This window comes from Hyperoodon ampullatus (assembly GCF_949752795.1).
Source record: "Hyperoodon ampullatus genome assembly, chromosome: 6".
Taxonomy (NCBI): domain Eukaryota; kingdom Metazoa; phylum Chordata; class Mammalia; order Artiodactyla; family Ziphiidae; genus Hyperoodon; species Hyperoodon ampullatus.
In genome coordinates, this window is record NC_136919.1 from 105,099,072 (window position 1) to 105,126,438 (window position 27,367).

A 27,367-nucleotide genomic window follows, 5' to 3' on the forward strand; every position below is an offset into this window, starting at 1 on the left:
TTCAGTGGGGACTTAGACTGAAACAGCCCCCCCGACCCCAACCCCAAACAAGGCTCATGCACTTCCTGCCTTCTCTTCTGCTGGGGTGAGTGTGAGGTGCACAAGAAACAGACCCCAATTTGGTATTAGGTGACTCTCCTCATGTCATCTTCAGGGCATCAAGCCGGCCAGCTTTGAGAAAGTGCATGATCCTGAAATCAAGGAGATTATTGGGGAGTGTATCTGCAAAAACAAGGAGGAAAGGTGAGTTCCCAGGCAGAATCGGATCTGGGCTGTTGCTCTGGCTGAAATTGCTTCCCAAGAGAAGAAGAGTATTGGAGATAGGCCACTTCAGGCCACAGGCATACCAGGTCCCAAGAAGCCTGCTGGGCGGTTGGTGGGCAGTCCCTGCCCGAGCTCTGCTGCCTGGAACATGCTCCCTGGCTTTGGGGACTGTCCTAGAGCCCCCAACCCCTTGGCTGGCTGCTTCTCGCCCACCCAGCCTGGAGTGTGGCCGCTACTGGGGACTCATTCTTCCCTTGTTGCTTTTTGTCTGTGTTGTCCCCGGCAAGCCTATCCATACCCCCAGCCTGGAGGACACCCCCATGCCGGGCTCCCCAGCGAGTCTCATCCTGCCCTCCCTCTCAGCTCCAGGCTGCGTTTTTCATGCACCTGTTTGTCTGACCCGTCTCAAAAGTCCCACATTCAAGTCAGAGCCCTCGAGATGCCCCCCAGACCAGCTCCCAGCTCAGCTCAGGGCCCTTTCTTCCTTCCTCAGCTGGTCAGCCGGGATGCTAGGTGTGTGTTCTGAGCCTTCCTCCTTCCTTCCTCCCTCCCCCATCCCTCTTCCCTCTTTCCCTCTTTCCCTCCCTCCCTCCCCCTTCCTCCCTCTCCTCTCCTCCCCAATCCTTCCTTCCTCCCTCTCTCTCTCCTTCCTTTCTTCCCTCCCTCCTTGCCCATCCCTCCATCCCTCTCTTTTCTCCCCTTCCTTCCTCTCTCTCTCCTTCCTTCCTTCCCTCCCTCCTTGCCCATCCCTCCATCCCTCCCTTTTCTCTCCTTCCTCCCTCTCTCTCTCCTTCCTTCCTTCTCTCCCTCCTTGCCCATCCCTCCATCCCTCCCTTTTCTCTCCTTCCTTCCTCTCTCTCTCCTTCCTTCCTTCCCTCCCTCCTTGCCCATCCCTCCATCCCTCCCTTTTCTCTCCTTCCTTCCTCTCTCTCTCCTTCCTTCCTTCCCTCCCTCCTTGCCCATCCCTCCATCCTCTCTTTTCTCCCCTTCCTTCCTCCCCTCTGCCCCTTCTTTCCCTATCTCCTCCTTTCTCCCATCTCCCTCCCTCCTCCCTCTCTTCCTTCTCCCCACCCCGCCCTTCTTCTCCTGCCCATTCCCCACCCTCCCCATTTCTTCTCCTCCTCTCCCCACATACCTCTCCCTCACTCCCTCATGTGCCCTCCCTGCCCTTGCACACCCAGCTCATGCCCTCTCCCCCATTTCTGTGCCTAGCATTGATCACTGTCCTTTTCCGTCATCTCTCATGTAGGGGCCCTGTCCTGATCCCCAGGCCTTCTCTCTGGCCCCCTGCAGGTTATCGTGTTTTGTTTTTTAAACAAAAATACTAAAAAACTCTGAAAAGTATATCACATCAGAAAAGTACAGAGACCACCTCCCAGACCAGGACAGACAGAGCCCCCAGGGCTGTGACCTCTGCGCCCCCAGGGGCCCTAACTCCTGACCTTCCCCAGGGTCCCCACAGGCATTTGTCACCCTCCCTGAGGGTTGCTCACCCTACTCTCCCCCTTTCATTCATGGTGGCTGTCTGGGTGGCATGTGGGATGTGTTGTCCTCAGCAGCAATCAGCGATGGGCCACTGGAACTCGAAGGCCACGGTGACCACAGACAGGATGCTGGGAGGAAGCCCGTCCCAGGACAAAACAGGGATCTGTTTGTGCCAGAGACGGGAACTAGATGAGCATTTAGGGATGTGGATTTGGGAGGCAGAATGGTTAGCATGGCAACACCTGCCCCCCATTACCGTGCTGAGGAGCCTCTGAAAATGTCCCTTGAGGCCAGGGTCCCTCAGGTGGTGAGCTGGGGAGGTGGGGGCCTGCCTCTTCTGGGTCCAGTTCAGTTTTACCTGGACAACTGAGAGCCCCCTAGCACCTCAGCAGGCTTTGACTACACAGTGCAGAGCCTGATTTAAACATTCTTTTCTGAATTACCCAAGTCTCTTAAAAGTGGGGATGTTTAATGTTTATAATGAGAGAAAAAAAGAAGGCTTACGTATTATGCAGTTAGACGTCTTCAGTAGTAGGTTTTTCCTCTTCCCCTGGGAGTTAGGGAATGGAGATGTACTGTTTTGTGCTGCCCTCGAGGGCAGAGACTGCCCAGTGGGTAGTACAGTCAGAGGACTTTCTAGAGGGAGCTGGGCTGGTCATGGCCCCTGCACCCCGTGTCCAGGACCCCCTCAGCAAGTGTGCCTTTGCCCTGCCTGACAGCCATCCCCTCCCCAGGTACGAGATCAAGGACCTGCTCAGCCACGCCTTCTTCGCGGAGGACACAGGTGTGAGGGTGGAGCTGGCTGAGGAGGACCATGGCAGGAAGTCCACCATCGCCCTGCGGCTCTGGGTTGAGGACCCCAAGAAACTGAAGGGCAAGCCCAAGGACAATGGGGCCATAGAATTCACCTTTGACCTGGAGAGGGAGACGCCGGATGACGTGGCGCAGGAAATGGTAATGTGTTCTTGTTCCTTGGCAAATCTGGGTGCGTTCCTTGAAAGTGTGTGGTTTCCAAAGATTAGAATGAAGTCAGAAAAGGAGCGTGGTCCTGCAGTGGGTGGGCAGTTCTGGGAACAAGGATCCCTGTTGGTCGAGTGCAGCTGTGAAGGACAACATAGGTCTGAGTCACCCTGCTGCACAGATGTAGGACATCACCTTGGAAATGGTGCAGTGAAAGGATATTGTGGACTGGTCGGAGAGATCCCTGGGGACTTTAGCATATCAGGAAGAGCCCTGTTTTGACCAGATTCTTGCTAACCTTGTGCAGGTGTGGGCCTTTGGGTTTGATCTTTATTTCACTTTGTTTCTGTGGGGCATTGTGGTCTGGAGGGCCTGGTGAGAGCAGGAGAATAGAGATGTTTTGTATCACAGAGGGAAAGAAGTATACTTGAGAAATAAGACACTGATTTTTACTGGAAAATCTGAGCAAGAGTAAAAATATGCATGCTTGTTGCAGGAGAGTAAGTGCTGGGCTGTGCCTGTCATAACCACAGAAATGCATGCCCTTTTTTTCTCTTTTTTAAAATAAATGCGTCACTGAAAATAGCACATCTATCAAAAATGTAGTAAGTCCCAAGGGTATGGCCGATGGAGTCTTTACAAGTGGATTCCCTGGACCCCAGTAGGTTTTTTTTTTTAATCAATACAATAAAATATATTTTTAAAAATTGAGGTATAGTTGATTTATAATGTTCAGGTGTACAGCAAAGTGATTCAGTTATGTATGTGTGTATATACATGTATACGTGTGTGTGTGTGTGTATGTGTTCTTTTTTAGATTCTTTTCTAATATAGGTTATTACAGTGTATTGAATATAGTTCCCTGTGCTATACAGTGGGTCCTATTGTTTATCTATTTTATATATAGTAGTGTGTATCTGTTAATCCCAAACTCCTAATTTATCCTCCTCCCAACTCTTTCCTCTTTGGTAACCATAAGTTTGTTTTCTATGTCTGTGAGTCTATTTCTGTTTTGTGAATAAGTTCATTTGTATCATTTTTTAAGATCCCACATATAAGTGATATTGTATGATATTTGTCTTTCTCTGACTTTACTTCACTTAGTATGATAATCTCTAGGTCCAACCAGGTTGCTGCAAATGACATCATTTCATTCTTTTTTATGGCTGAGTAATATTCCTTTATTTTATTTAAGTAATATTCCTTTATGTATATACAGTATCACATCGTTTTTATCTGTTCAGTCGTCAGTGGACATTTAGGTTGTTTCCATGTCTTGGCTGTTGTAAATAGTGCTGCTATGAACATTGGGGTGCATGTATTTTTTTTTTTTTGAAATAGAGCTTTTGTCTTTTCTGGTTAATGCCTAGAAGTGGGATTGCTGGGTCATATGGTAACTCTATTTTTTAAGGAACCTCCATACTGTTCTCCACAGTGGCTGTACCAATTTACATTCCCCCCAACAGTGTAGGAGGGTTCCCTTTTCTCCACACCCTTGCCAACATTTATTATTTGTAGACTTTTTGCTGATGGCCATTCTGACAAGTGTGAGGTCACACCTCATTGTAGTTTTGATTTGCATTTCTCAAATAATTAGCTATGTTGGACATGCTTTCATGTACCTGTTGGCCATCTGTATGTCTTCTTTGGAGAAATGTCTACTTAGGTCTTCTGCCCATTTTTTTGATTGGGTTGTTTGTTTTTTTTGGTATTGAGCTATATGAGCTTTTTGTATATTTGGGAAGTTAATCCCTTTTTGGTTGCATCATTTGCAAATATTTTCTCCCATTCTGTAGGTTGTCTTTTTGTTTTGTTTATAGTTTCCATCACTGTGCAGAAGCTTTTAAGTTTAATTAGGTTCCATTTGTTTATTTTTGCTTTTATTTCCATTACTCTAGGAGACAAATCCAAAAAAATATTGCTGCGATTTATGTCGAAGAGTGTTCTACCTATGTTTTCCTCTAGGACTTTGATAATATCTAGTCTTTCATCGAGGTCTTTAATCCATTTTGAGTTTATTTTTGTATATGATGTTAGAGAATGTTCTAATTTCATTCTTTTACATGTAGCTGTCCAGTTTTCCCAGCACCAATTATTGAAGCAACTGTCTTTTCTCAAATGTATATACTTGCCTCCTTTGTGGTAGATTAATTGACCATAAGTGCATGGGTCTATTTCTGGGCTTTCTTTCCAGTTCCATTGATCTATGCGTCTGTTTTTGTGCCAGTACCATACTGTTTTGATTACTGTGGCTTTGTAGTATAGTCTGAAGTCAGGGAGCATGATTCCTCCAGCTCTGTTCTCCTTTCTCAAGATTATTTTGGCTATTCGGAGTCTTTCATGGTTACATAAAAAATTTTAAATTATTTTGTTCTAGCTCTGTGAAAAATGCCACTGGTAATTTGATAGGGAAAGATCCTGGCATGGCCCTGGAAGGTGGGCTACAGGAGGTGGAGGGAAGGCTGCCTGCACAGGCTCCTGTGGGGAGCATATCTGCGGGGCCAGGCTGTGCTGACCACTGCTCAGTGAGGCTCTGCTCAGATAAGGAAATTGAGGCTGGCCATGCCATTTAAGGTGTGGGAGCCATGGACCAAGGGGAACTCAGGGGACTGGGCATGTGTCAAGTGAGGGGTCCATGGAACTTGGTTTAGGTGGTTGCAGCAGGTTAGGGCAGGACAGGAGTGGGAGGTACACGGCCAGTCAGGACCCTGCCTTCCACTGAACAGCAGCCTGTGCCCCTGATGGCCCGTGTGGTAGGTGTGACGCCTTGCTAATGGCACGGAGCCCGTGTCAGGACTCCTTCTCAGCTGCTGGTCACATTCCTGGGCCTAGAAACAGACACCTCTGCTGTAATCGGATTTAACAGTATCGTTTAGCTCTGTGCTTCTGGGAGGATCTTTCTATGACCTTGCATAGTGCGCACTGTTGAATTGCTACATATTTGTTGAGAGTTGCATTAAGATGATTACCAGCTTATCTATTTTAGTATAGTAGTTTGTGTCTGTTAATCCCATAGTCCTAATTTGTCCCTCCCCCTCCCTTTCCCCTTTGGTAACCTATGTCTGTGAGTCTATTTCTGTTTTGTATATAGATTCATTTGTATTATTTTTTTAGATTCCACATTAAAAAAATTAAAAAAAAAAAAAAAGAGAATTACCAGCCCATCAGTCCTATAATTCAGGATCTCTGTTTTTCCATACTGTGACACTGTGGTCTCTCCATGCTTTCTGCTGAAGTTTAAAGCACAAACATAAGTAACGATCAAGGTGGTGTGCAGGCTGGTATCCTGTGAGCTGAGGTTCGGGAAGGTGGGTTGCATATGGAGAGTGTCCTGGAGGGGCCGTGGGCACTGGGGGTACCTGGCTAGCAGCTCCAGGTGTCCCGGGGGCAGGAGGAGCAGAGGGAGGCCTCGGGGGGGTTGGCTAGGCCTGCATGGAGATGAGCTGGGTCTCTGGACAGCCTTGAGGGTGTGTGTCTGTCGAGGTGCAGGCACCTCAGGAAGCACAGGTGGCGAGCAGTGTTCTCGTTCCCCCATGAGCATCGCATAGCGATGGCATGAGAACGACAGGGCACACAGTTTCCACATGGTGACATGTCCTGGAGGCACCTGGGACCCAGACAACCGGTGCCATCTGCGCCTCAGCTGGACCAGGTACCTCCTCCAGCTCCAGCTCCGTTCTTGATTCTGTTCCAGACACTCTTCAGTTATAAGACAGTGGTGCCCAAACGTGGCCTGGGCCCCTTCCCAGGACCTGCCCACCCTCCTGAGAGGACTCATCCCTTCTCTGCCTCAACATAGAAAATACCTTGGCCCCTGGCCGCAGCACAGATGCTGCCCAGCCCCCAGGTCCTTGCGTACACCCCTGTGCCTGTAGCCACGGCCCGGTCCTCACCAAGTCCCTGGCACCTGACTGGACTCACGGGTGGGAGGTGTCTCCAAGAGTTCACAGTGCAGGCCCTGGGCCTGGCGCCTCCCCCTTCCCTCTCCTCTGTCTCCTTTAAAAGCGCCTTTTCATGGGGAACATCCTCTGTGCTGTATGCCATCCTTGCAGAAGAAGGTGCATCACTGTGTTCAGTTAAGGAATAATAAAAAAAACAACACATACCCAACACTCTGCTTAAGAAACAGAATGAGCCCAGAGCCCTGGAGTGCCTGTGATGAAAGTGGCCACATTCACACAGCGGGGTCTTCCACCTGTGTGAGTGCCCCGGTTGTTACTGGCTGCTGCTCCTGAACCCTGGCTAGACCTGGCTCCTGGCTGGTCCTTGCAGGTCAGTGCTGGTCCTGCAGCCGTTGGCCAGGGTCTAACTTTCCCCCCACTCCCCTCTCCTTCCCACCCATCTGTAAATACCAGAGCCAACCCTGGGGTCTGGGGCTCTCCTTCTCCCTGGGGTCCTGATGGCAGCTGCCTGGGCCTCTCCTGGACTGTCCCTGGGCCAGGTGTTAGGACCCCGAGGAAGCCCAAGCTGGGCAGAGTTTCAGAGCGCACAACTCCCAGGTTGCTCAGCTGGGTGTTCACTTGCTGATAGCTTTAACTCAACACACACACTTCTTCAAAACTTAAAGTAATTTAAAGAGGAGATGACTACGAATGAAACACCAGTGTTGGTTATATAAACAGATGGTAACCTTACAAAGGAAGTGCTTTGAAAGCATAGGGGTGTCACTGCACTGCCAGTTCTAGGACTTGGCGCCTGGTCTGGGCTGCCCTGTTGTTAACACCTGAGCTTATTGAGTGTTGAGTGGTGAAGATGATGAGGCTGCCTTCCTGAGGCTACCTGGGGGCGGGAGGCAGGCCGATGGGATAGCTTTCTCTTCTCCCTCTACAATCTCCCCCAAGCAGGTCCTGCAGGGGGCGTGGGAAGGGTGCCGGTGGTGGGTAGGGGATGCACTGGGGAGGCCTGTGTGAATGTGGATCAGAACAAAGATGCCCCCAGGGCTCAGAGAAGGGTGGGCTCTTTGGGGACCTGGGCTGGCTTTGATCTGGAAGTGACCCCTCGTGTAGACCCCCAGGGTGGGAGGGGAGGGAACTTGTAGCCTAGCCCAGCGATTCTCGTGTTTGTGGTGCCAGCCCTTCTGCCTACACAGCCCCCAGATAATAGGATGTTCCAGTGTGGCCAAAGTCTCTGCTGTTTGGCAAAAAATAGAAGAAACACCTTGGAGAGGATCACTGGGGGGTGACTGTGAAAATGGAGATGGAAGGGAAAATGGGTCATGGGCAGAAAATAGAAATGGCAGGCAAGCGTGTCTGTGGGATGCTTTCTTTCCAGCGGCCTCTGGTCAGGTCAGCCACGTGGGGGTGGCACTGAGGGTGGGTGCTGAACCCTGGCTCGGCCTCTTCAGCAAGTCCTGGCCACGTGCCCAGCCCTGCTCACACCTCCCCGTCCTGGGCTGAGCCTGGCGGGGGCCTCAGGGTGGATATCTGCAGGACTTCAGCACAGTTCATTCTGTCAAATGGAGTTGTCTTCTGAAATGAGTCTTTTGAAATAATCGCAAACTTATAGCAAAGCTGCAAATGTGGAACAGAACTGTTCAAGGTGACTTCTTTTGGCCAGACCCGTGTCTGTGTCCCACAGACAGGGACTTTCCTAACAGGCACCTCGGCTGTCAGAACTGGGAGAGCAACCCAGCCCCACCCAGGGTCCGAGGTGTCCAGTGATGCCTTCATGGCAAGAGCGCAGATCAGGCTCGCTCACCACGGTCAGCCCACCAAGGACACTCCCTGAGGTCACGTGGTTGAGGGTTTCTGCCAGGGGTCTCCATGTGCAGTTATAATTAATAACTATTTTGTGGGCAGGTACCTTGAAACTACGTAAATATTCCATTTTCACCAGGCTTGCCGTATATTTATATCTGTGTGCACTCACAGTTTCTCTTTTATTCAGTAGGTTGTATGCTCCATTGGTGAGTTACCTATCGCTGCCAACAAATTACCCCCAACACCGGCCTGTACACACTTATGGTCTTGCGCAGTCTCCGAGGCCAGGCATCCGGGGGTAGCTTAGCGGGTGCTTCTGACTCAGGGCCCCTCATGAGGTGTAGCCAGCGTGTCTGCCAGGGCTCACTGGGGCCGAGGGTTTGTGTCTGTGCTTGCTCACCTGACTGGTGGCGGCACATTCAGTTCCCAACCAGGTGGGACATTCAAAGGGCAGCTCATGACATGGCTTCATGGGAGCAGGTGATCCACAGGAGGGAGAGAGACAGAGACACAGAGGGAGAGACAGAGAGATAGAGACAGAGGGAGACACACAGAGAGACAGAGGCTGAGAGATAGGCTGAGAGTCTGAGAGACAGAGACACAGAGGGGGAGACAGAGAGATAGAGACAGAGGGAGACACACAGAGAGACAGAGGCTGAGAGATAGACTGAGAGACTGAGAGACAGAGACACAGAGGGAGAGACAGAGAGATAGAGACAGAGGGAGACACACAGAGAGACAGAGGCTGAGAGATAGGCTGAGAGACTGAGAGACAGAGACACAGAGGGAGAGACAGAGATAGAGACAGAGGGAGACACACAGAGAGACAGAGGCTGAGAGATAGACTGAGAGACTGAGAGACAGAGACACAGAGGGAGAGGCAGAGAGATAGAGACAGAGGGAGACACACAGAGAGACAGAGGCTGAGAGATAGACTGAGAGACTGAGAGACAGAGACACAGAGGGAGAGACAGAGAGATAGAGACAGAGGGAGACACACAGAGAGACAGAGGCTGAGAGATAGACTGAGAGACTGAGAGACAGAGACACAGAGGGAGAGACAGAGAGATAGAGACAGAGGGAGACACACAGAGAGACAGAGGCTGAGAGATAGGCTGAGAGACTGAGAGACAGAGAGACAGAGACCGCAGGTATGTGGCCCCCCTTGGCGTAACCTCACGCTGGCAGCAAACCCATCACTTCTGCCACCACAGATCGCTTTCATTTCTCCTGTGTGCGTCTGTAGACACGTCCTTCAAACCATCATACATCACTGTTTATTTTGGTGCTCAGAATGCCCCGGATTCAGCCGGTGGGAGGCCCTGGGTGCGAGCTTCCACGTGGCCCTGCATGCCTGCCATTTTCTGAGCGTGTCCTCGATTTCAGACACAGTGAGATGGCCAGGCCCCTTGCCATTTTCCCTGCAAGCCTGAACCCGCTCTCACAGTGGCCAAGCTCCGCTCGTTGCCCTGCGCCCACTCAGTTCAGAAGCACATGCCGCACCATAGATGTACACACTCGCATCTACATCTGGCATATTTATGTGTGTTGTACTTTGAAAACCGTGAGTTCACGTGATTCCAGCGCCACGAGGTTTGTTCTCTGGTTCTCTCCTGTTTCACGTGGGGAATCCCACAGTGACGGTGAGGAACCTGGCTTCCGCCGTTTTGTGGTTCTGCCATAAATATTCTCAGAGGGCACTCTGATGTTTCCTGGAGATCCTTGATTCATTTACAAATGCTCTCAAAGGCTCCGTTGGGAAAACTGGGTTCAGAATTTGGCTAGGCATGGCTACACACTTTTCTGGTCTCTTGTTACTAAATGTGCCTCCTTCCCCCAGCCTCTGTGACTTCTCAGAGAATGTCCAGGACAGCACTGAGGACTGGTTGAGGCTACTTGTCCCTGTCCCTGAGCACACAGATGCGGCCAGGACCTCTTTCCCGCCCTCGGCCAGCCTGAGCAAGGGGCTCCATGAAAGCCCTGGGGCCCAGCCAGTGAGGGGCTACTCTGAGTTTTGGCCCTGCCGGAGGCAGATTAGGATCTTCCTTTTCCCCTCACACATCCAGCCCGTGGTTACGAGCATCTGCTGTGTTGTCGCCGACCCAGGAGCCGGGTCAGTGTAGGTTTAGATGGTCACTCTCCCTGTGGATCTACAGTCGATGGCGGGAGGATATTTACTTACGGGATGACGAGAGTGTCCATGAGAGGAACGAGCTCGGTGATGGGGGTGAGGGACCCGAGGAGGGGACTTTGGGCAGAGACCCCACAAGCAGGAGGCGGCGGTGCATACGGCAGGGTTGCCTGGTGGTGGGGCACGTGGGTGGGGCTGATCCCAGTAATGACACGGCGATTTCCTTTGCAGATCGAGTCAGGATTTTTCCATGAGAGCGATGTGAAGGTTGTGGCCAAGTCCATCCGTGACCGCGTGGCATTGATCCAGTGGCGGCGGAAGAGGATCTGGCCAGCGCTGCAGCCCCAGGAGCAGCGGGACCCCGGCAGCCCTGACAAGGCCAGGGGCCCACCCACACCCCTGCAGGTCCAGGTGACCTACCACTCTCAGGCTGGGCCGCCAGAGCTGGAGGAGCCCGAGGCCGACCAGCACCTCCTCACCCCTGCGCTGCCGGCCAGCGCCACCTCCCTGGCCTGTGAGTGCTGCCCTCCCCAGGGCCCCCCTGCCCTGCCGCCCTCCCCTTAGCCCACCCCGCGGGTATGAATGATTGGTGTGGGCAAACATTCTTCCAGGGAGGGCGCTGGAAGCATCCCCACGTTGCAAAAAGATCTGTTCCCAGAGGGGTTTAAGTCTCACTGAACTCCAGCTTCTCAGGACAGGTGGGGGACAAATATCCAGGGAAACCCAGAACCTCCTGTGCCCCCCGAGCCAGCAGGGATGGAGCTTGTTTAGTTCAGCTACTTATCCTGTCTGGAATATATCAGTCCCAGCCTCACAGGGAACCTGAGGGCTGGACCTCAGCCCTGGAGTCACTGACCAGTGGAGGCATCTGTGCTACATGCTGTGGTCCTGGGGCTGCCAGTGGCTGCAGCCTCTAGTCATGCCATGGTCTTGACTGTGACTTCTGCTGCTTAGATTATCCATCCCCAAGGTTATCTCCCTTCTGGTACTGAACCTTTGAGACCTTTAGTGTGTCTCCCAGAGAGTGTCACTGATGGATTGGTGGGGGTCACTTTGTACCTGGCTTCATCTCAGACCACTGGAATGAAGAATCCTGTGTCTTCTCCATGTCTAAGTGGAAGTCCTCAGTATCCTAAAAATTCAGCCGTGAGCTGAAGATGGGGGATGTAGCCTTTTCTGTCTGTTCTGTGAATAAGCATGGAGAGCTGAGCCACCTGCCCAAGCCACTATTTCAGGTTGTTTGTGTGGAAAGACCAAAATAGTCTGTTTAATCTATTTAATAGTTACATCCTTTCTTTATCAGTAAAATAACCAAACATTCTTCAAAGTAGGCTGTTTGAATTCAAGCCATCAGTTGGCTGGCCATCACTTTGAGATAGGTTGCCTACTGTTTACTTCTCTCCTACCTGCTCAAGTTTGCTTTGTAGAATAGAATCGCTACATCATCACTCCATTTTCTGATAAACCGAAAAATTAGTTCAACAGCATACATTTTTTGTAGGAAGAGGCTTTCCACACCTGATGTACCACTACACACTTTGAAAACATAATTTTTTTTTCTTTTCTTTTTTTTTTGCGGTACATGGGCCTCTCACTGTTGTGGCCTCTCCCGTTGTGGAGCGCAGGCTCAGTGGCCATGGCTCACAGGCCTAGCTGCTCCGTGGCATGTGGGATCTTCCCGGACCGGGGCACGAACCCATGTCCCCTGCATCGGCAGGTGGACTCTCAACCACTGCGCCACCAGGGAAGCCCTGAAAACATAATTTTTGGTTGGACCATTTCTAGGACAGGAATGAAGCAATCTCCTTTTGTTGAACTTTGAAGAGATACAGCCTGTGACCTAGAAAATGCTCTGCTGTGGTAAGATGTTGCGACACAGGCTCGACCCGTTGCGTAGATGTGAATCAACAGATGGGTGGGCATTCTGTCTGCAAACAGATCTCCTTCCTGACTGACTAAGAATGAGTGTGCTTCACCTAGTGGCCATACTTCTCAAAAACAGTTTTACCTGTTTATCGTAATTTCTCTAAAGTAGACTATATTTAGTCACATTTTATAATATTCAGAAAATCCAAGAGGGTATACAGCAAAAGCCAGTTAATTTTCCTCCCTGGAGGTCACTGATGTTTTACATCTTTTAACTTTAACTTCCAGAGATAATAACTTCCAGACATAACCTATACCTGCAGTCTACCACACACACGCTCAACATGCATATGCATACATACATACATGTGTGCACATAGCATATACCCACACAAGTGCATGGGCACAGGCGCATGGGCACACATGCACACACGTGGGCACCCCTGTGTCTCTCTCTAATCTGTAACCCACAGCACCCTGCACATGCTCTTCTGCACCTTGCCATGGGTCAGAACAGAAAGCCCATGCTCAGCCATCCCTCTGGCCGCAGTGCCTGGTGCCGGCTGGACCACGCTGTGCTTCATAAAGATGAACTAATGTAGACGCAAGCAGCACACGCATCACTGGAGGGTGCCTGGTCTTAGATGACAAGATGGGCACACACACACTTTCATATATTGGAAGGTGCAGCAAATACCATATGTTTTGACTCCCCACTATGTTTTCTGCTAGCTGCCCACCAGCTAACCAGATCAGGCTCAAGCTTGGGCCAGCATCTGTGACTGTGAGAACACAATTTGTCAATAGGTTAAAAGTGATTTTTAAAAATAATTTTTTATTATACAAATAAACACATTCACTTTAAAAATATAAAACGTCACATATATGGTTAGAGTCACTCTACTTGAAATTGGTCTGTGTGCTCTCTCTCATGCACTCACCTCTCTGTCTCTGTCTCGTGTGCCCACACTGTCTCTCATGTGCACATGCTCTCTGTCTCTGTCTCTAAGTAGCAACGACTACTAGCCACCTCATTAAAACTCAAAGCCACTTGTTAAATTGGCTTTGCACAATCAAACCTCACCATTCTTAAGTCTTCCTGGGTCAAAATAAGTTCTGATCAGCTCTTGGGAAAAATTATTTTGTTGCAAAGCCAACAAGAGTCCTCTTTTACTTTATTTGTTTAAATTACAAATGGACACGATGCCAACACTAAAAGGCGCCCCATAGAAATAACTTGGTGTTCGTAGGTGACAAATCCTAATATTTATGTAGCCTTTGGAATCTGGAGGCAGTAAAACAAAAGTGCCACTTCAAACAGGTTTTTGCATTTCACTCTTGCCTGGCATGACCATGCAGGTGCCCTGTCTTCCCAGGTGTCTTCCCAGGCTTGGTGAGACCAGCCTGTGGGCCATGGCAGTCTTGTCTGTGCCCCCATGTGCAGGCAGCTCCTTCCACCCAGGCTGGGTTTGATGGCCAATCTGGGCTGACCTTGGGTGAGACTGGCCTCTTGGGGGGCTGCCTTGGGCCGTGGAATCTCTGGGTCCCCCTTTTATGGCCTCTCTGTGGGGCAGGCACCTCGTCCGCCCCATTTTCCAACCACGTTACACCTGGGCCTGTGAAGTGAGGGGCTAGATTTGGACCCACGTCTTCCTACTGCAGGCTCTTTGCTGTGGTGAGTGGAGGTGGTCAGGGTCCTGAGACCTCCCTCCCCCACTATAAAACTCAGGTGGTAGTTTTTTCCTCCGCATGACTGTAGCTTTTCCTAACTTGGACATTCCATCTGGTGCCTTTGAAGAGCTGAAAGTGCTCACTTTCAAGGCCAAGTCAGGTGCCAGATGAGGTCCCTATCTGTAAGCCGGTGGAAGTCGTCCTGCCTACAGAGGATGGTGCAAGGTACCCACCTGGGATCCCTGGTGGCCCATGGTGAGCACCAACAGATGTCAGGCAGTGTGTGGGCAGGCTGCCATGGCCATTTCTGGGTGGTACAATTACAGCCCCCTGTACCGTTCTTTAGTTGACTTTTCAAAATGACACACATTTATTATGTATGTGATCTGGACATGTAACCAAGTCTTTGTTTTACAGAAGAAAACACAAGGACAAGCTGTCCCACGTTTGCGTTCCCTGAGACTTGCTGGAGTGCTGTGGGGTGATGTTTGGGGGTGCCCGCTTTGAGCTGTGCTTTTGTGCTCCTTCCCCAGCGGACAGCACGTTTGACAGTGGCCAGGGCTCCACGGTGTATTCGGACTCGCAGAGCAGCCAGCAGAGCGTTGTGCTGGGCTCACTGGCAGATGGAGTGCAGCCCCCCGCCCAGTGTGTGTGCAGCCCCTCTGTGAGCGTGAGTGACGGGCCTGTCCTGCCACATAGCCTGCCCTCACTGGGGGCCTACCAGCAGCCTGCTGTGGTGAGTCAGCCCACCCCTTCTGGCCAGAGTTCCTGTCCACATGGACTAGAGTCTGTGATGGTCCATCCAGTCGGTGCTGGCCTGTTGTCAGTTCCCAGCCATGCAAAAGCAGGCCTGTGGGAGGTCCATCCTTGCCAGTAACTGCAGGGCTGCAGGCTGGAGCAGCCTATGGTGTACCCTGAAAGACCTGCCAGATGAGAAAATACTGGAAACAGAGCCCAGTGACACCCAGTGCTTGCAAAGCTGTGATAAACCTGGCAAGGTCCCACCCTGTGACTGACACTGGGCCTGAAAAGTTACTTCTGACTGTTGCAAAGGTGACAGAAAAGCATCATTTATAGTAATGAAACCTTTGATTTTTGTCTCAGTGTCTAGCTTCACTGAGGGAGTGTTACGTATCTCCTGGCATTTCTCCACTACATATTATGCAGCCATTAAAAGTTAGAGGTATGGAAATGACCAAATCACAGGAAGTGTTTTCAGTGATGTTTGAGAAGTAGGATTGAAAGGGCCTCATGCTTATTTATGCCTGTGGAGTAATTTGTTAGATGAGATGGAAATTGCTAGATGAGGGGGTCACATTTAGCATTTGTTTTTTTATTTTGATTTTTTTTAACGTTAAAGAAAGCAAAACAGTTGCTTGCTTCCCAGTCCCAAGTGGTCAGTCCCAGGGAAGTTGCCCTTGAGCCAGGCTGTGGAGAGGGGTCCAGAGAGAGATTTAGATGCCTCTCAGGCCCAGAAGTGGTCAGGGCCAGCGCCCCTGCCCGAAGAGCATCTCCTGCCTCGCGTTACAGTGGCTCCCAACACACTCTCACGTGTGCTTTCAATCACGCACCCTCACACTGTGGCTGCCTTTTGGGGCTGCTGAGTGCCGGGCCCCAGCCTTTCTGGCCACCTCTGTCTCTCTTCCCTCCCCTCCTGACTGCTCAGGCTCAGAAAGTCCCTTTGGAAAAGCAGTCGAAGCATTTGCCTCTGCTGACTGGAGCCCAGTATTCATTTGCAGTTTGCACTTGCAGTTTGCCTCGTTTCACAAAATTAAGTGAAATATGATTTTAGAGCAGGAAGAGTTCATTTATGAGAAGGCCACCTGCTTCTCAGAGCAGTGGTTCTTGGCTTTAGGTCACCCATGCTAGGGCTGAGCCAGAACCTTCCACCGGCCCTCATCCGCTCTAGGGCAGGGTCATACTTTCCCTGGCCACACAGTGTGCTCTCCACCCAGGTCCCTGCAGCACTGCCCCTGTCCTAGTTTTGGCCCACAGGCCAGGATGCCTGTGCACAGGTAGGTCGAGGGCCTGGTCAGGATGCACCCAAAATCGGCTGGAGTGTTCTCTCCCATCTTTTTGCCTATTTATGCAAAAGCATCTTGGAAAGAAGGGGTCCCCAGGGTGCACTGAGGGCTCCTGGGGAGGGTTGCCATGGTGATTTGCCCCTGGGACCCAGGGAAGAAGTGGCACAGATGGTGGAGTCGGGAGTACAAGCCGCTCCTCTTGAGGCCTCCAGGCTGCCTGAGCTCCTGACTCCTGCTGGGCTAGGGATTGCGGCTCTAGGAACATGTGCACAGGTGACTCATTCCGCCCTGTGGCTTCAGGTGAATGCAAAGGAGAGGTTCCATTCTACCCCATGCTGCTTTTCATAAAGCGTTTACTGCCGAAGGTGAAGTGAGTGATAATGATTTTGGAAATTATGGTCACGTGTTTCATCTAGAAAACAAGTGAGAGAACTTTCTGATGTCGATGTGCTCTCAGCTTCAGAAGTCATCTCTGGGTTTTTTTCCATAGCTCTCACCTGCTTCTTGCATCCACAGTATTTTGAAGTAAATCCTAGACAGAAAGATGTTTTGCCCCAAGATATTTCAGTCTATATTTCTTCAGGATCAAGACTCTGAAAACAAAACCCAGTACCATTATTGCACCTAAAAGTGAACAAGTTAGCAGCTGTTCTTAATAGCATCAAACATCCCATACTCAGATTTCTGACTCTTTCCTAGTCCATGTCTATGCTGTGCTTGGCAGTGAGGGCTCACATCTGTGGCCTTGTTGCTTTCCTGATGGGTGAATCATGGGAGACTCGCAGCTCTTCAGGGCACCCCTCTCTCCAGCTCTGTCCCACGTTTTATTCGCACGTTTCCATATTCTGTTTGTGAATATATCCACACGTACCCATTTTATATAGTCCTATAAACAAGACACGTATGCCTTTTTATCTTTCCCTCATTTAATGTCCTAACAAGCGTTTTCCAAAGTTCCACAAATCTCTTTTAATGATCTTTTCTCACAGCATGATATTCTGTGGAGCCGAAGTTCTAGGACATTCCCTGGTTGGGAGGTGTGGCTGTTCTTGGTTTAGGGACCTCCACACCTTGCTTCTGCTGCATCACGTTCCTAGGAAAGTGTCCCTGGCAGGATGGCAGGCACGGGGCGTGAGAGATGGGTCCCTGAAGACGGTGAGTGTGTGCTTGGCAGGGCTCCTTAGGACAGCTCCTGAGTGTGGCTCTGGGTGCTTTTTGCAGCCTGGCCTGTCGGGGGCCTCCATCCCGCCCCCCGCCCGCCCTCTGCTCCCACAGCAGCCTTTCCCAGAGCCGGCCATGAGCTTCGCCCCTGGGCTGCCGCCGCCCAGTGCCCCTGTGCCGACGGGCCCAGTTCAGCCCCCACCCCCCGCCCACCAGGTGAGTGCCGGCTGCCCCTCTTTATGGGTACCGTGGGTGCCTCGGTCTCCCCAGGCCCTGCCCGTCCGTATTGGCTGGCCTGAGCCCAGTGTCTGTGAGCCTCCTGGCAGGTCCAGGCCCCCTGTACGCCTTCTCTTCAGTTCCCCAGGGCCCAGGGTGTAGATGGGAGTGGGGGTGGGTCTCTGGTGTCTGTGGAGTTCAGGGTTCCGCAGCACTCAGAAGGCCCCCGCTGCACACAATGGTCCTCCCAGATCTGTGTGTCCCGGGCTCCAGCCTGGGTGTTTGAACATGTGTGTGGGTATGCGTATGTGTGCATGTGTGTGAGTTGATTTTTTTCTGTTGTGTCTAAGTACATAGGTGTATCTCAGGAGGGCACTGGTCTAAGAGAAGCCCCTCTCTCTTTCTAGCCTCCTCACGTGACCCAGCCGGTACCCCTGCCACAGGTCCTGGCCCCACAGCCTGTGGGCCCTCTCCAGCCGGTGCCCCCCAACCTGCCTCCATACCTGGCTCCAACCTCCCAGGTGGTGGCCCCTGCTCAGCTGAAGCCCCTCCAGATGCCTCCGGCGCCCCTGCAGCCACTTGCTCAAGTCCCTCCACAGGTACCTCTCTGTCCCCTGCCCTACAGCCTCACCTTCTCACCCAGTCTGGTTGGCTGTTCCTTGTCCTCAGGGCACACGGGTCCCTCAAGAGAGAAACACTCCCTGATGACAGGGTGGCTGGGCTGCTCCTGTGCTCTCCTGCCTTTGACTTCTGCCCCAGATGCATCTAGGATGGGGAAAGGTTTAGTCCAGAGTCAGACCAGAGAAGCCAGGATGGGGCTATGAGCACATAGCTATAGTCACTGTCCTCCACGGAGCTACTCGAGGCTGTGCTGACCATGGATTCTTGGGAGTCCCGGGGACAGCTGAGCAGCTTGCCAACTACAAAGAAGACTTGACTGTAGAAGTGACTTCTGATGCCCGTCTTCGGGGGAGCATCACGTGACCAGTATCACTTGATAGCACGTGGTTGATGCTTGGGTGCTGTCACTCAGGCTAATGCTGTCAGTGGTCATGCATGTTTCCCGTGAACCTTGATCACGGGACAGCTTTCATTTCATGGATCCCATTACAGTGTGTTGGCAGAGCTAGGATGGGAAGTGCTGCTTCATGGGGGAGGATGTGAGTGTTCCTGTGGTTTATAGGCACCACCCAGAAGGTTCTTTCATGTCAGCAGTTGCCTGTCACCAACCTTGTCCTCGATACTCCTGCATTGAAGTCACTTTCAGCATCTAGTTAACCCACCACCTTGCTCCCGGTGTTCGGGCATTTAGTTGCTTTTCAAATACACAGAGGTCAATTTGCATATTTTCGCTGTCTTACAATTACACAAAGGCACATATTATGCAATGCTCATGTGCCCGCAACAGGAAAAGCTTTATTTTAGAGAGAACTGTCAGAGAATCTGCTGAAATGTTTGAAGTGCTAAATCCACGAAATGTCTCCAGGCTGGAAGAGCAGACACTGAAGGTTCCAGAGCTCTGCTGTCGTGAGATGCTGCTCTCTCCCAGGATGCATGGCACAGGGGCATTCGGCCAGCAAGGAGGGGCTGGAAGATACGCTTTTCTTGAGATAACCTGTTGAAGAATTTGGTCTCCGTGTGAATTTATACAGATTGGAGGGAATCAGGCAAAGTAATTTCAGAGGTTTGGGGCCAGTCCGGTAGCTCTGGCAGTCCTGGTCTTTCTGAATGAGAACATGGCAAAGCTGTGAATCTGAGGGTCACTGTTATAACCCCTGATGTCCTTGCAGTCACCTAGCAGTAGCCTCAGAGTGGCCCAGCCTGAGCCCCTTTGAGGTGGTGCTGAAGGCGGGGCTGTCTTGAAGGTCATGTCTGCACCCCGCACCCTTCTGAGGCCTCCTGCCTTTCCTTCTGTTTGATGGTGTCATACACTTGGTTCCATTTAAGTTGGCTTTGTTTTTGTTCCCTTCCATGGAAGCTACACAAAAGTGTGTTAGGGGCAGAAACTGTGCGTGATGCGGACCCTCTCACCCAGTGCAGATGTGCTGCAGGCACGGCCAAGTCTTGGTAGGGCTGATATGCTTGTTCTCTTTCAGATGCCTCCACTTCCTGTTGTCCCCCTCATCGCTCCACTGGCCACAGTCGACAGCCTCCCTGCAGCCCTTCCGGACCTGCCAGCCACCAGTGGGCCCGCCGTGCCTCCCCCCTCTCCGTATTTCTCTCCGGCTGTCATCTTGCCAAGCCTCCCACTCAGTGCCACCACTGCTCCCCTGCCCACGTCACCGGCCCTGCCTCTGCAGACAGTCAAGCCGCCCCACCCTGCTGGGGCACCCCTGGCCATGCCGTGCCAGACCATCATGCCAAATGTGGCGGCCACTGCTACTGGCATCCCTCAGCTGGCTGTGGCTCCGCAGGGTGTGGCCGCCCTGCCCGTTCACCCCACCGTGGCCCAGCTCCCTGCCCAGCCCGTGTACCCGGCGGCCTTTCCGCAGATGGTGCCCAGTGACGCCCCGCCTTCTCCCATCCATGCAGCGCAGACTGTGCGGGCTGCCCCTCCCCACCCGGCACCCCCCATGCTGCCACAACCCCACAAGCCAAGTGTTGCCCGCCTTGCCGAGCAGCCTGCTCCGGCCGCCAGTGCTGGAAGTCAGGTAACCCACCTGCTGGCCAGGGCCCCCGCTCTGGGCACTGGGAGACCGCTTAGCACACGAGGGGTTCATGGACCTCTGCTGCTTCTCAGCACCTGGACCCTGGTAGCAGAGTGGGAGTGGACAAGCAGGCAGCTCTGTCCCATGGCTGCAGCGTCTCACCCAGCATGGGGGGTGTCTGCTGCCTCTTCTCGCTTCCCAGCACGTGTTAGGAGCCTTGGGGATTGGGGTGGCTAGAAGCTCCACTCTTGGTTCCTTCCCAAGTGTCAGTAGCAGCTGCTTGTGGTGGGGGGCTCCTGGCCCCTGGCCACTGGGCATTGTGGCACCTGCCTTCACCTGGATAGGGTTGGCGGTCTCGGGGCAGCCGTGTCAGCCGCTCCATGGGCGCTGGAGAGGCTCACACTGCCTGCCTTGTTGCCTGTCAAAGTAAAGTAGGCGGGTAACCCCCATCTCAGCAACTGGGAAATGAGGCACATGGGGTTCTGATGGGGTCTGTTGATTGTGGACTGGGCAGTGCTGGGTGTACATGGGGTACTGGTTCCAAGGCAGTCATGGCAGACAAGGATGATGTCTCAGAATCAGGTGGGGACCGTGGGCAGCTTGTTGGGCTGACAGTGAAGGGATACAGGGACACGTACCCTGCTGGCTGGGTGGACCTCCCCGTGGCTCCACACACCTGCGCAGCCCATGCGTGTTTTGGAGCTCCATATCCACCCTCATATGAGGAGAGGACCTGGCGTGGGGCTCTCACCTTGGGGAGGCTCTCACCTGGGCATCCCCCCACCTCGGGAGCCTCTTACTTGGGAGCCCTCCCACCTCAGGGCCTCTTATCTGGACGCCCTCCCACCTGGCCCCACCCTGGCTCTAAGCCTCAACAGCTTTGTGCCTGTTGGGCGTGTCCTTTGCCGTTTGAGCTCAGGCTCCTGCCCTTTTGATTTTGTCACGAAGATTCATCCTGAAAGTGTGCTAAGGGGCCAGGTGTCCCTCTAGCTCATTTTGTACTGAATCCATTCTAGAGTAAGGCACTATGTCGTAAGTATGCACAGATTCTCCTGGATGTTTCTCCCTGATTTCTAGAAGGGATTTGTACTCGGAGAAGGAAGGGATGATTTTCATTGACCAATAGGCTGGTGTTTGTTTGAAAACCAGTGTGAGGAGGTGCATCAGTCCAGTGCCTTGACTGAGGAGGCACCTCCCTGGTCTGTTACTTGGAGTAACACTGACTCGTGTCAGGGCCATTTGGGGAAAGCCAAGGGCCGAGTGGAGGCCTGGGGGTCTGTGGTGTCATTGCTGGGCCTGTGCCTTACGCCACGTGCTGGCCTGGCACACTGTTGGCACTGGGTTGTTGGCTCGGCCAGTGGCTGGAGAAGGTGCTGGGTGCTTAGAGGTCACTGGCCAGGCCTGGTGGCCTCTCTGTGGTCCGGCTGGCAGAGGGTCTGGAGTTTACTGATGAGCTTGTCTGGCCGCCCAGAGGCTTACCTGTGCTGAGGGAAGAGACTCCCCTGAATGCACCAGCTGGGGTGTCTTTCCAGGAGAGAGGGCTCCTCGGCTAGGCTGTGGCTTTCGCATCTTACCTCCCATACCACGTGTCTTATTGGTCTCATACCAGCAGGCCCAGTGGCGGGTCATTCCCATTCCCAACCTCAACCCCGAACTGGAGCCCTTTCAGGCCGGGGCTTCTGCCTGTCTTAGCCTTCCCCCATGAGAGCTTTTCAAGAGGGAACAGTAGGGAATCTGGTCCAGCTCCTGAGTCACCCCATGGAAGGCCTAGGTCCACAGTCCCTCTTGCCATGGCTGGGATTGGAATGCAGGTTTTTGTTTGTTTGTTTGTTTGTTTTTTGCGGTACACGGGCCTCTCACTGTTGTGGCCTCTCCCGTTGCGGAGCACAGGCTCCGGACGCGCAGGCTCAGCAGCCATGGCTCACGGGCCCAGCCGCTCCGCGGCATGTGGGATCTTCCCGGACCGGGGCACGAACCCGTGTCCCCTGCATCGGCAGGTGGACTCTCAACCACTGCGCCACCAGGGAAGCCCCAGAATGCAGGTTTTGACCTGACAGGTGTCTTGGATGGAGTAGCGTGGTGGCCTGGCCCTGTAGGGTGGTGGCAGGGAGCCCAGATAGGTGCTAAGTGTATGCCATACTTAACAGCTTCTCAGCCTGACTCAGCTAGAAGTTCAGAGATGAAGTGAAGTTTTAGGTTCGATTTTATACAGATGGGGACACGAGAGTGTCTGTTCTTGTTTGTTTCGTTAAATCTGCATACAAACATTCCTGGATTTGTCTGTGGGGTGTGGGTGGATGGAGAGGGATGTCTGCATTTCCTGCTCACCTGCCTGGATGGTGGAAGTGCCTGCTTTGGTCCAGGACCCTCAGGAAATGCAATGGCCCACACCCCAATTTGCATCCCTGTCCTCTGTCCCCAGATCCTGCTTGGCCACCCGCCTCCATATGCCGTGGACGTCACCACCCAGGTCCCCACAGTGCCCGCGCCTGCTGCCGTTCTCTCCCCACCTCTGCCAGAAGTGCTGCCGCCTCCTGCCCCTGAGCTCCTGCCTCAGCTCCCCGGCTCCCTGGCCCCCACAGTGATGGCGGCTGCTCAGAGCTTGCCTGTCCAGACCACTGCGCTACCGCCACCTGCTAACCTGCCACTGCCCAGCGGGCCTGGGGTCACTGGTCCCTGCCCAGCCGTCCAGCTGACAGTGGAGCTGGCCCCGGAGGTGTGTGTCCCTCCCCTTGGGGCTCAGCCCCCATTCCGTCACCCTGATCCCAGCACCACGGCAGCCCTCCTGTGCCGTGACCTTGGGTCTCAGCCCTAGAAGTCGGGGATGCCCTTGGGAAGGTGGAAGCATGTGCTCAGGGACACCATGGGTGCTGTTCTTATCTTCCTCTGCTGTCCCTGGATGTCACACTTTCTTTAATCACACATCCAGCTGGAGACCGTGATTTTTACACATGGATTCAGAGTGCTTTTCTTTGGAGGCGATGGGAAGGCCTGTGACAATTCTGCCTGGGCCATGTGCTCCCTCATGGGGATGATCAAAGTGGGTTAGCGTGTTTGGAAAGGGGGTGGCCCCAGCTTTTAGAAATCTGCTTGGCTCCAAGCGTTAACGTAAAACCCCTCACTCCTGCCACCCTGCGTGGTTTGCTTGCTGCAGTCAGAAGGAAGCGGGTGGCGGGCTGGGCCGTGGAGGTGGGGAGACCGCAGACTGATGCGGCTGTGTCACGGGGGAATGGATGTGACCTGTCCTCCTTTCTGTGGTTTTATTTCAGGAGCAGGCCTCACAGGACAAGCAGCCAAGCCTCCCCCAGAGCTGTGAGAGGTAATGACACACTTTGCCCTCACGTGTCAGGGCTTCTAACAATGTCGCTCATTTCCAAGTCTGACGTGGTGGAACTTCAGGTAGCTCCTCTGGGGTCTTTGTCAGTGCTTGTTGAAATTTGGTAGTCAGATACTCCCAGTTGTGTTCTGGGTCCTCGTGCTGGTCTGCAATGCTGAGGACCTTCTAGAAGGGAGAGGCTGCGGACAGAGAGTCAGCAGGTCTGGGGACCGTGGGGAGGCCTGGAGGGCAGGGCAGAGTCCAGCCCACATCCTGGGTCTCCCAGCACCTCAGGCACGGAGAATGTTGCATTTGGGGAGGGAACTGGTTATAGGAAGTGACCATGTGTCCCACCCTTCTGGTAATGCCAGCACCAAACTTGGTGTTCCACAAACTCTCCTCAAATCCTACAACAGCTCCATCTGGTTGGCGTGTTCCCCTTGCTGTTGAACAGATGGGGGAACCGAGGCACGGGGGAGGATTGTGTCTTAATCCTGACATTTACTGTAAGCCGAATAAGCCTGATTCACAGGCCAGGAGCTGAGAGGACCTAGGTCCTGGGTCAGAAAGGCCATGTGTTCTCTACGACTCCAACACTGCCTAGGACAGATGTTACAGGGGGAGAATGGGCAGCGGGTCAGGGATCTCTCTCCTGGGCATGGCCAGTTTTAGACTCTCTAGGTTTTGCAGGTGAGCACACCCAGACAGTAAAGCTTCTGGCTGTTTGCCGAAAAGCCAAGTTTCCGACGTGAGGCAGGCTTGCAGGCCCTTCCCTTGGGTACTGTAACATTCTTGGTTTTTGCGTAGCTACGGAGGTTCTGACGTCACTTCTGGAAGAGAGATGAGTGACAGCTGTGAAGGTGCATTTGGTGGGGGGAAGCTGGAAGGCAAGGCCGCTCGGAAACATCACCGCAGGTCCACGCGTGCACGCTCCCGCCAGGAGAGAGCCAGCCGGCCCCGGCTGACCATCCTGAATGTGAGTAGCCAGGCAGAACGGGCCGGCAAGACAGGGCTGGCTAGGCACGGTCTCCTCCCTGGTCTCACTGCCTGAGTGTCCCGTAGGTGTCCAAGACGGGGGACAAGATGGTGGAGTGCCAGCTGGAGACACACAACCACAAGATGGTGACGTTCAAGTTCGACCTGGATGGGGATGCACCTGACGAGATTGCTACCTACATGGTGAGGCTAGGTGTCCTGCCTGGTCAGATGAGTCAGTGGCCCTTCCCCTGGGACTGTGAGGCTGTCTCCCTGTGTCCTTTGGGCGCATGCCTGCCAACCCCACTGAGGAGAATATTGCCTGTCCTCCTGCCTCTGCAGGTGGCTGCCTCTTGTGGGCAGCACTGGCCCATCACCTGGAGGGCCTGCTTCTCAAGCTGTGGCTTCTCTTGCTGAACCGTGCAGCCCTGATATTGGGAACTGGGCTCCCTGGCTGTGTCTCTCCTCTTGGGCTTAGTCCAGAGTAGAAGTCAAGCAAATCAACCAGTGAAGACCCAGTGTGGCCAGTGGCCTGAGGCACATCTCCACCAGCAGGGTTGCATGTGCTGTTGCAGGTAGAGCACGACTTCATCTTGCAGGCTGAGCGGGAGACATTCATTGAGCAGATGAAGGACATCATGGACAAGGCAGAGGACATGCTCAGTGAAGACACGGATGTGGAGCGTGGCTCTGACCCTGGGGTGAGCCCGCCGCACCTCAGCACCTGTGGCCTGGGTTCTGGGGAGGTAAGTCCCGGGTAAGAGGTCCCAGGAGGGTCTGGGCCTGCTTATCCCCCATTTCCAGGCTCTGTGAGTACAACATTGTGATGTCGTCTGCTGGAGGAGCCTGTAGGCCATGCAGTGTTGGGTGAGGTGGCTGGGAGGGTGGGCGCCTTCAGTTCAGTTAGAAATGTCCAAGCTCCTGAGGCCCCTCAGATGATTTGAGGCAGTGCTGTGCTCTGAAGGAAGTTCTTGTTCCACGCAGTCTGCTGAGTTCTGATCCTTTACCTCCTTCAGGAGAGTCGCCAACCCCAAGCGAATGCCCCGGTGTATCAGCAAAATGGTATGTCTCCTTTCAAGGCTACACCTGCCAATCAAACATGCATTTGGAGGAGGCATATCTGTCATTGTCCCTTCTCTGCCTTCTAGCAGGCATTTGATAAGAGCCCCACAATGAGCATATTGTAAGGGGTTTTGGCCACCACACGGGGGGTTGCTGGAGTGTGTGGTGAGCGTGCCCCCATCTGGGGACAGCTGCCCTGTCTGAGAAGCCATATCTGGCCTGGGTTGGGATGGAGCATTGTGTGGACTCACTGCTGTCTGCTGGTCCCCCAGCCAGCATTACCCCTTCAGTGATGCACCACAGGTGTCCTGGGACATAAGCCTGTGCTGGGGGGACTTGTGAGAGCCTCTGCTGGTGAGGAACCCCTGAGTGGGTTGCAAATCCTCCCCACTGGTGTGAGAGGAGTTCCCCAAATCCCCATATGGTAGGTCTGGTGCTGGTGGGGAGGGGTCACGCCAGCCTTGGGAGAAACCTGCTCACTCTCACCAGCTGTTTTTGCCCTGCCTCTTAGTCCTTCACACTGGGAAGAGGTGGTTTATCGTCTGTCCAGTGGCTGAGCATCCAGCAGCAGAGGCCCCCGAATCTTCACCCCCACTTCCTCTGAGCTCCCTGCAGCCAGACACCAGCCAAGGTATGAGCAGCCAGAACCCCTCAAACCTTCCTCCTTGATAATTAGGTGTGCCTCCTGTGTATTGCTCCACATCATCTCATTGTCCTCAGCCTGGCTTTACCTGTGCTCATGTTTTGCCAGCATGTGCTGTGTGCCCAGCAAAGTGCAAGGGCCTCACCCTGCACTGTTGCCCCAAAATGCAGAGCAGTCTGTGGGGCTGTGTCCTTGTCTGTATCACTGTCCTAGTTTTCCACCAAATGAACCAAGTCAAGGTGGCACTTAGGCTTGGGCCTGCCAGTTACCTTCACAGTGCAGGTGAGGCACATGGGCTGCACAGGTGTGTGCTGAAAGGACTCTGCGCTTGCCCTTTCTTACCAGTATTGTTGTGGGAAAAAGTCTCAAGGAAAATCAGAAAACATTTTGATATGAACAAGAATGAGAATACAACATAGTAAAATATGTGGGATGCAGCTAAAACAGTAATTAAAGGGAAACGTATAGCACTAAATGGTTAGCGGAAGAAAGAGATCTCAAATCAGTATCCCAAGCTTTCATTTTGAGAAATTAGGAAAACTAGAACAAAATCCAAAGCAAGCAGAAGGAAGGAAATAAAGATAAGAGCAGAAATCAATGAAATTTGAGACAAAAACAATAATAAAAACAATGAAACCAAAAACTGATTCTTTGAAAAGAATTAATAAAATGATTAACTTCTTGTAAGACTGACAAAGAAAAAGACACAAAATACCAATATCAGGAATAAAAAAGGAGACCACTACAGATCCTGCATAAAAGGATACTAGTCATGGAATACTATGAACAAACCTGCACACATAAATTTGACAACTTAGATGAAACAGACTAATTCTGAAAGCCACAAACTACTAAAACTCATCCAAGGTGGAGTAGACAACCTGAATACTCCTATTAACAAGATTGAATTTGCATCGAAAAATCTCCCAAAGGAATTTTCTAGGCCCAGATAGTTTCACTGATGAATTCTATCGAACATTTAATAAAAGAAATAACAGCAATTCTATACAGTCTCATCCAGAAAATGGAAGAGGAAGGAACACTTCTCAAATAATTTTATGAAGCCACCATCACCTTTATATCAAAACCACACAAAGGCAGTACAAAAAAAGAGTGACAGATGCTAATCTTTCAAGGATATAGAAGGGGAAAAAAAACTCAATAAAGTATCAAAAAGTCAAATCTAGAAATTTATTAAAAAAAAAAGTAATATGCCATAACAAAGTGGAGTATATCCTGGGAAGGC

General features: G+C 52.4%; 1 protein-coding gene across 1 annotated transcript in view; it reads left to right on the forward strand.

Annotated features, from left to right (window-relative positions):
• WNK2 (WNK lysine deficient protein kinase 2) overlaps positions 1-27,367 on the forward strand; it is a gene marked incomplete at its 5' end in the record, with an annotated part of 158,323 nt that overhangs the window by 46,675 nt on the left and 84,281 nt on the right. Inside the window, 14 exons of the mRNA XM_079706772.1 lie at positions 155-243; positions 2,484-2,703; positions 10,771-11,053; positions 14,610-14,812; positions 17,322-17,477; positions 17,885-18,076; positions 19,574-20,128; positions 22,548-22,841; positions 23,395-23,444; positions 24,249-24,417; positions 24,504-24,620; positions 24,992-25,162; positions 25,433-25,478; positions 25,990-26,109. Coding sequence (XP_079562898.1) covers positions 155-243; positions 2,484-2,703; positions 10,771-11,053; positions 14,610-14,812; positions 17,322-17,477; positions 17,885-18,076; positions 19,574-20,128; positions 22,548-22,841; positions 23,395-23,444; positions 24,249-24,417; positions 24,504-24,620; positions 24,992-25,162; positions 25,433-25,478; positions 25,990-26,109 — 2,665 coding nt within the window. The remainder of the gene's footprint in view (positions 1-154; positions 244-2,483; positions 2,704-10,770; positions 11,054-14,609; positions 14,813-17,321; positions 17,478-17,884; positions 18,077-19,573; positions 20,129-22,547; positions 22,842-23,394; positions 23,445-24,248; positions 24,418-24,503; positions 24,621-24,991; positions 25,163-25,432; positions 25,479-25,989; positions 26,110-27,367) is intronic.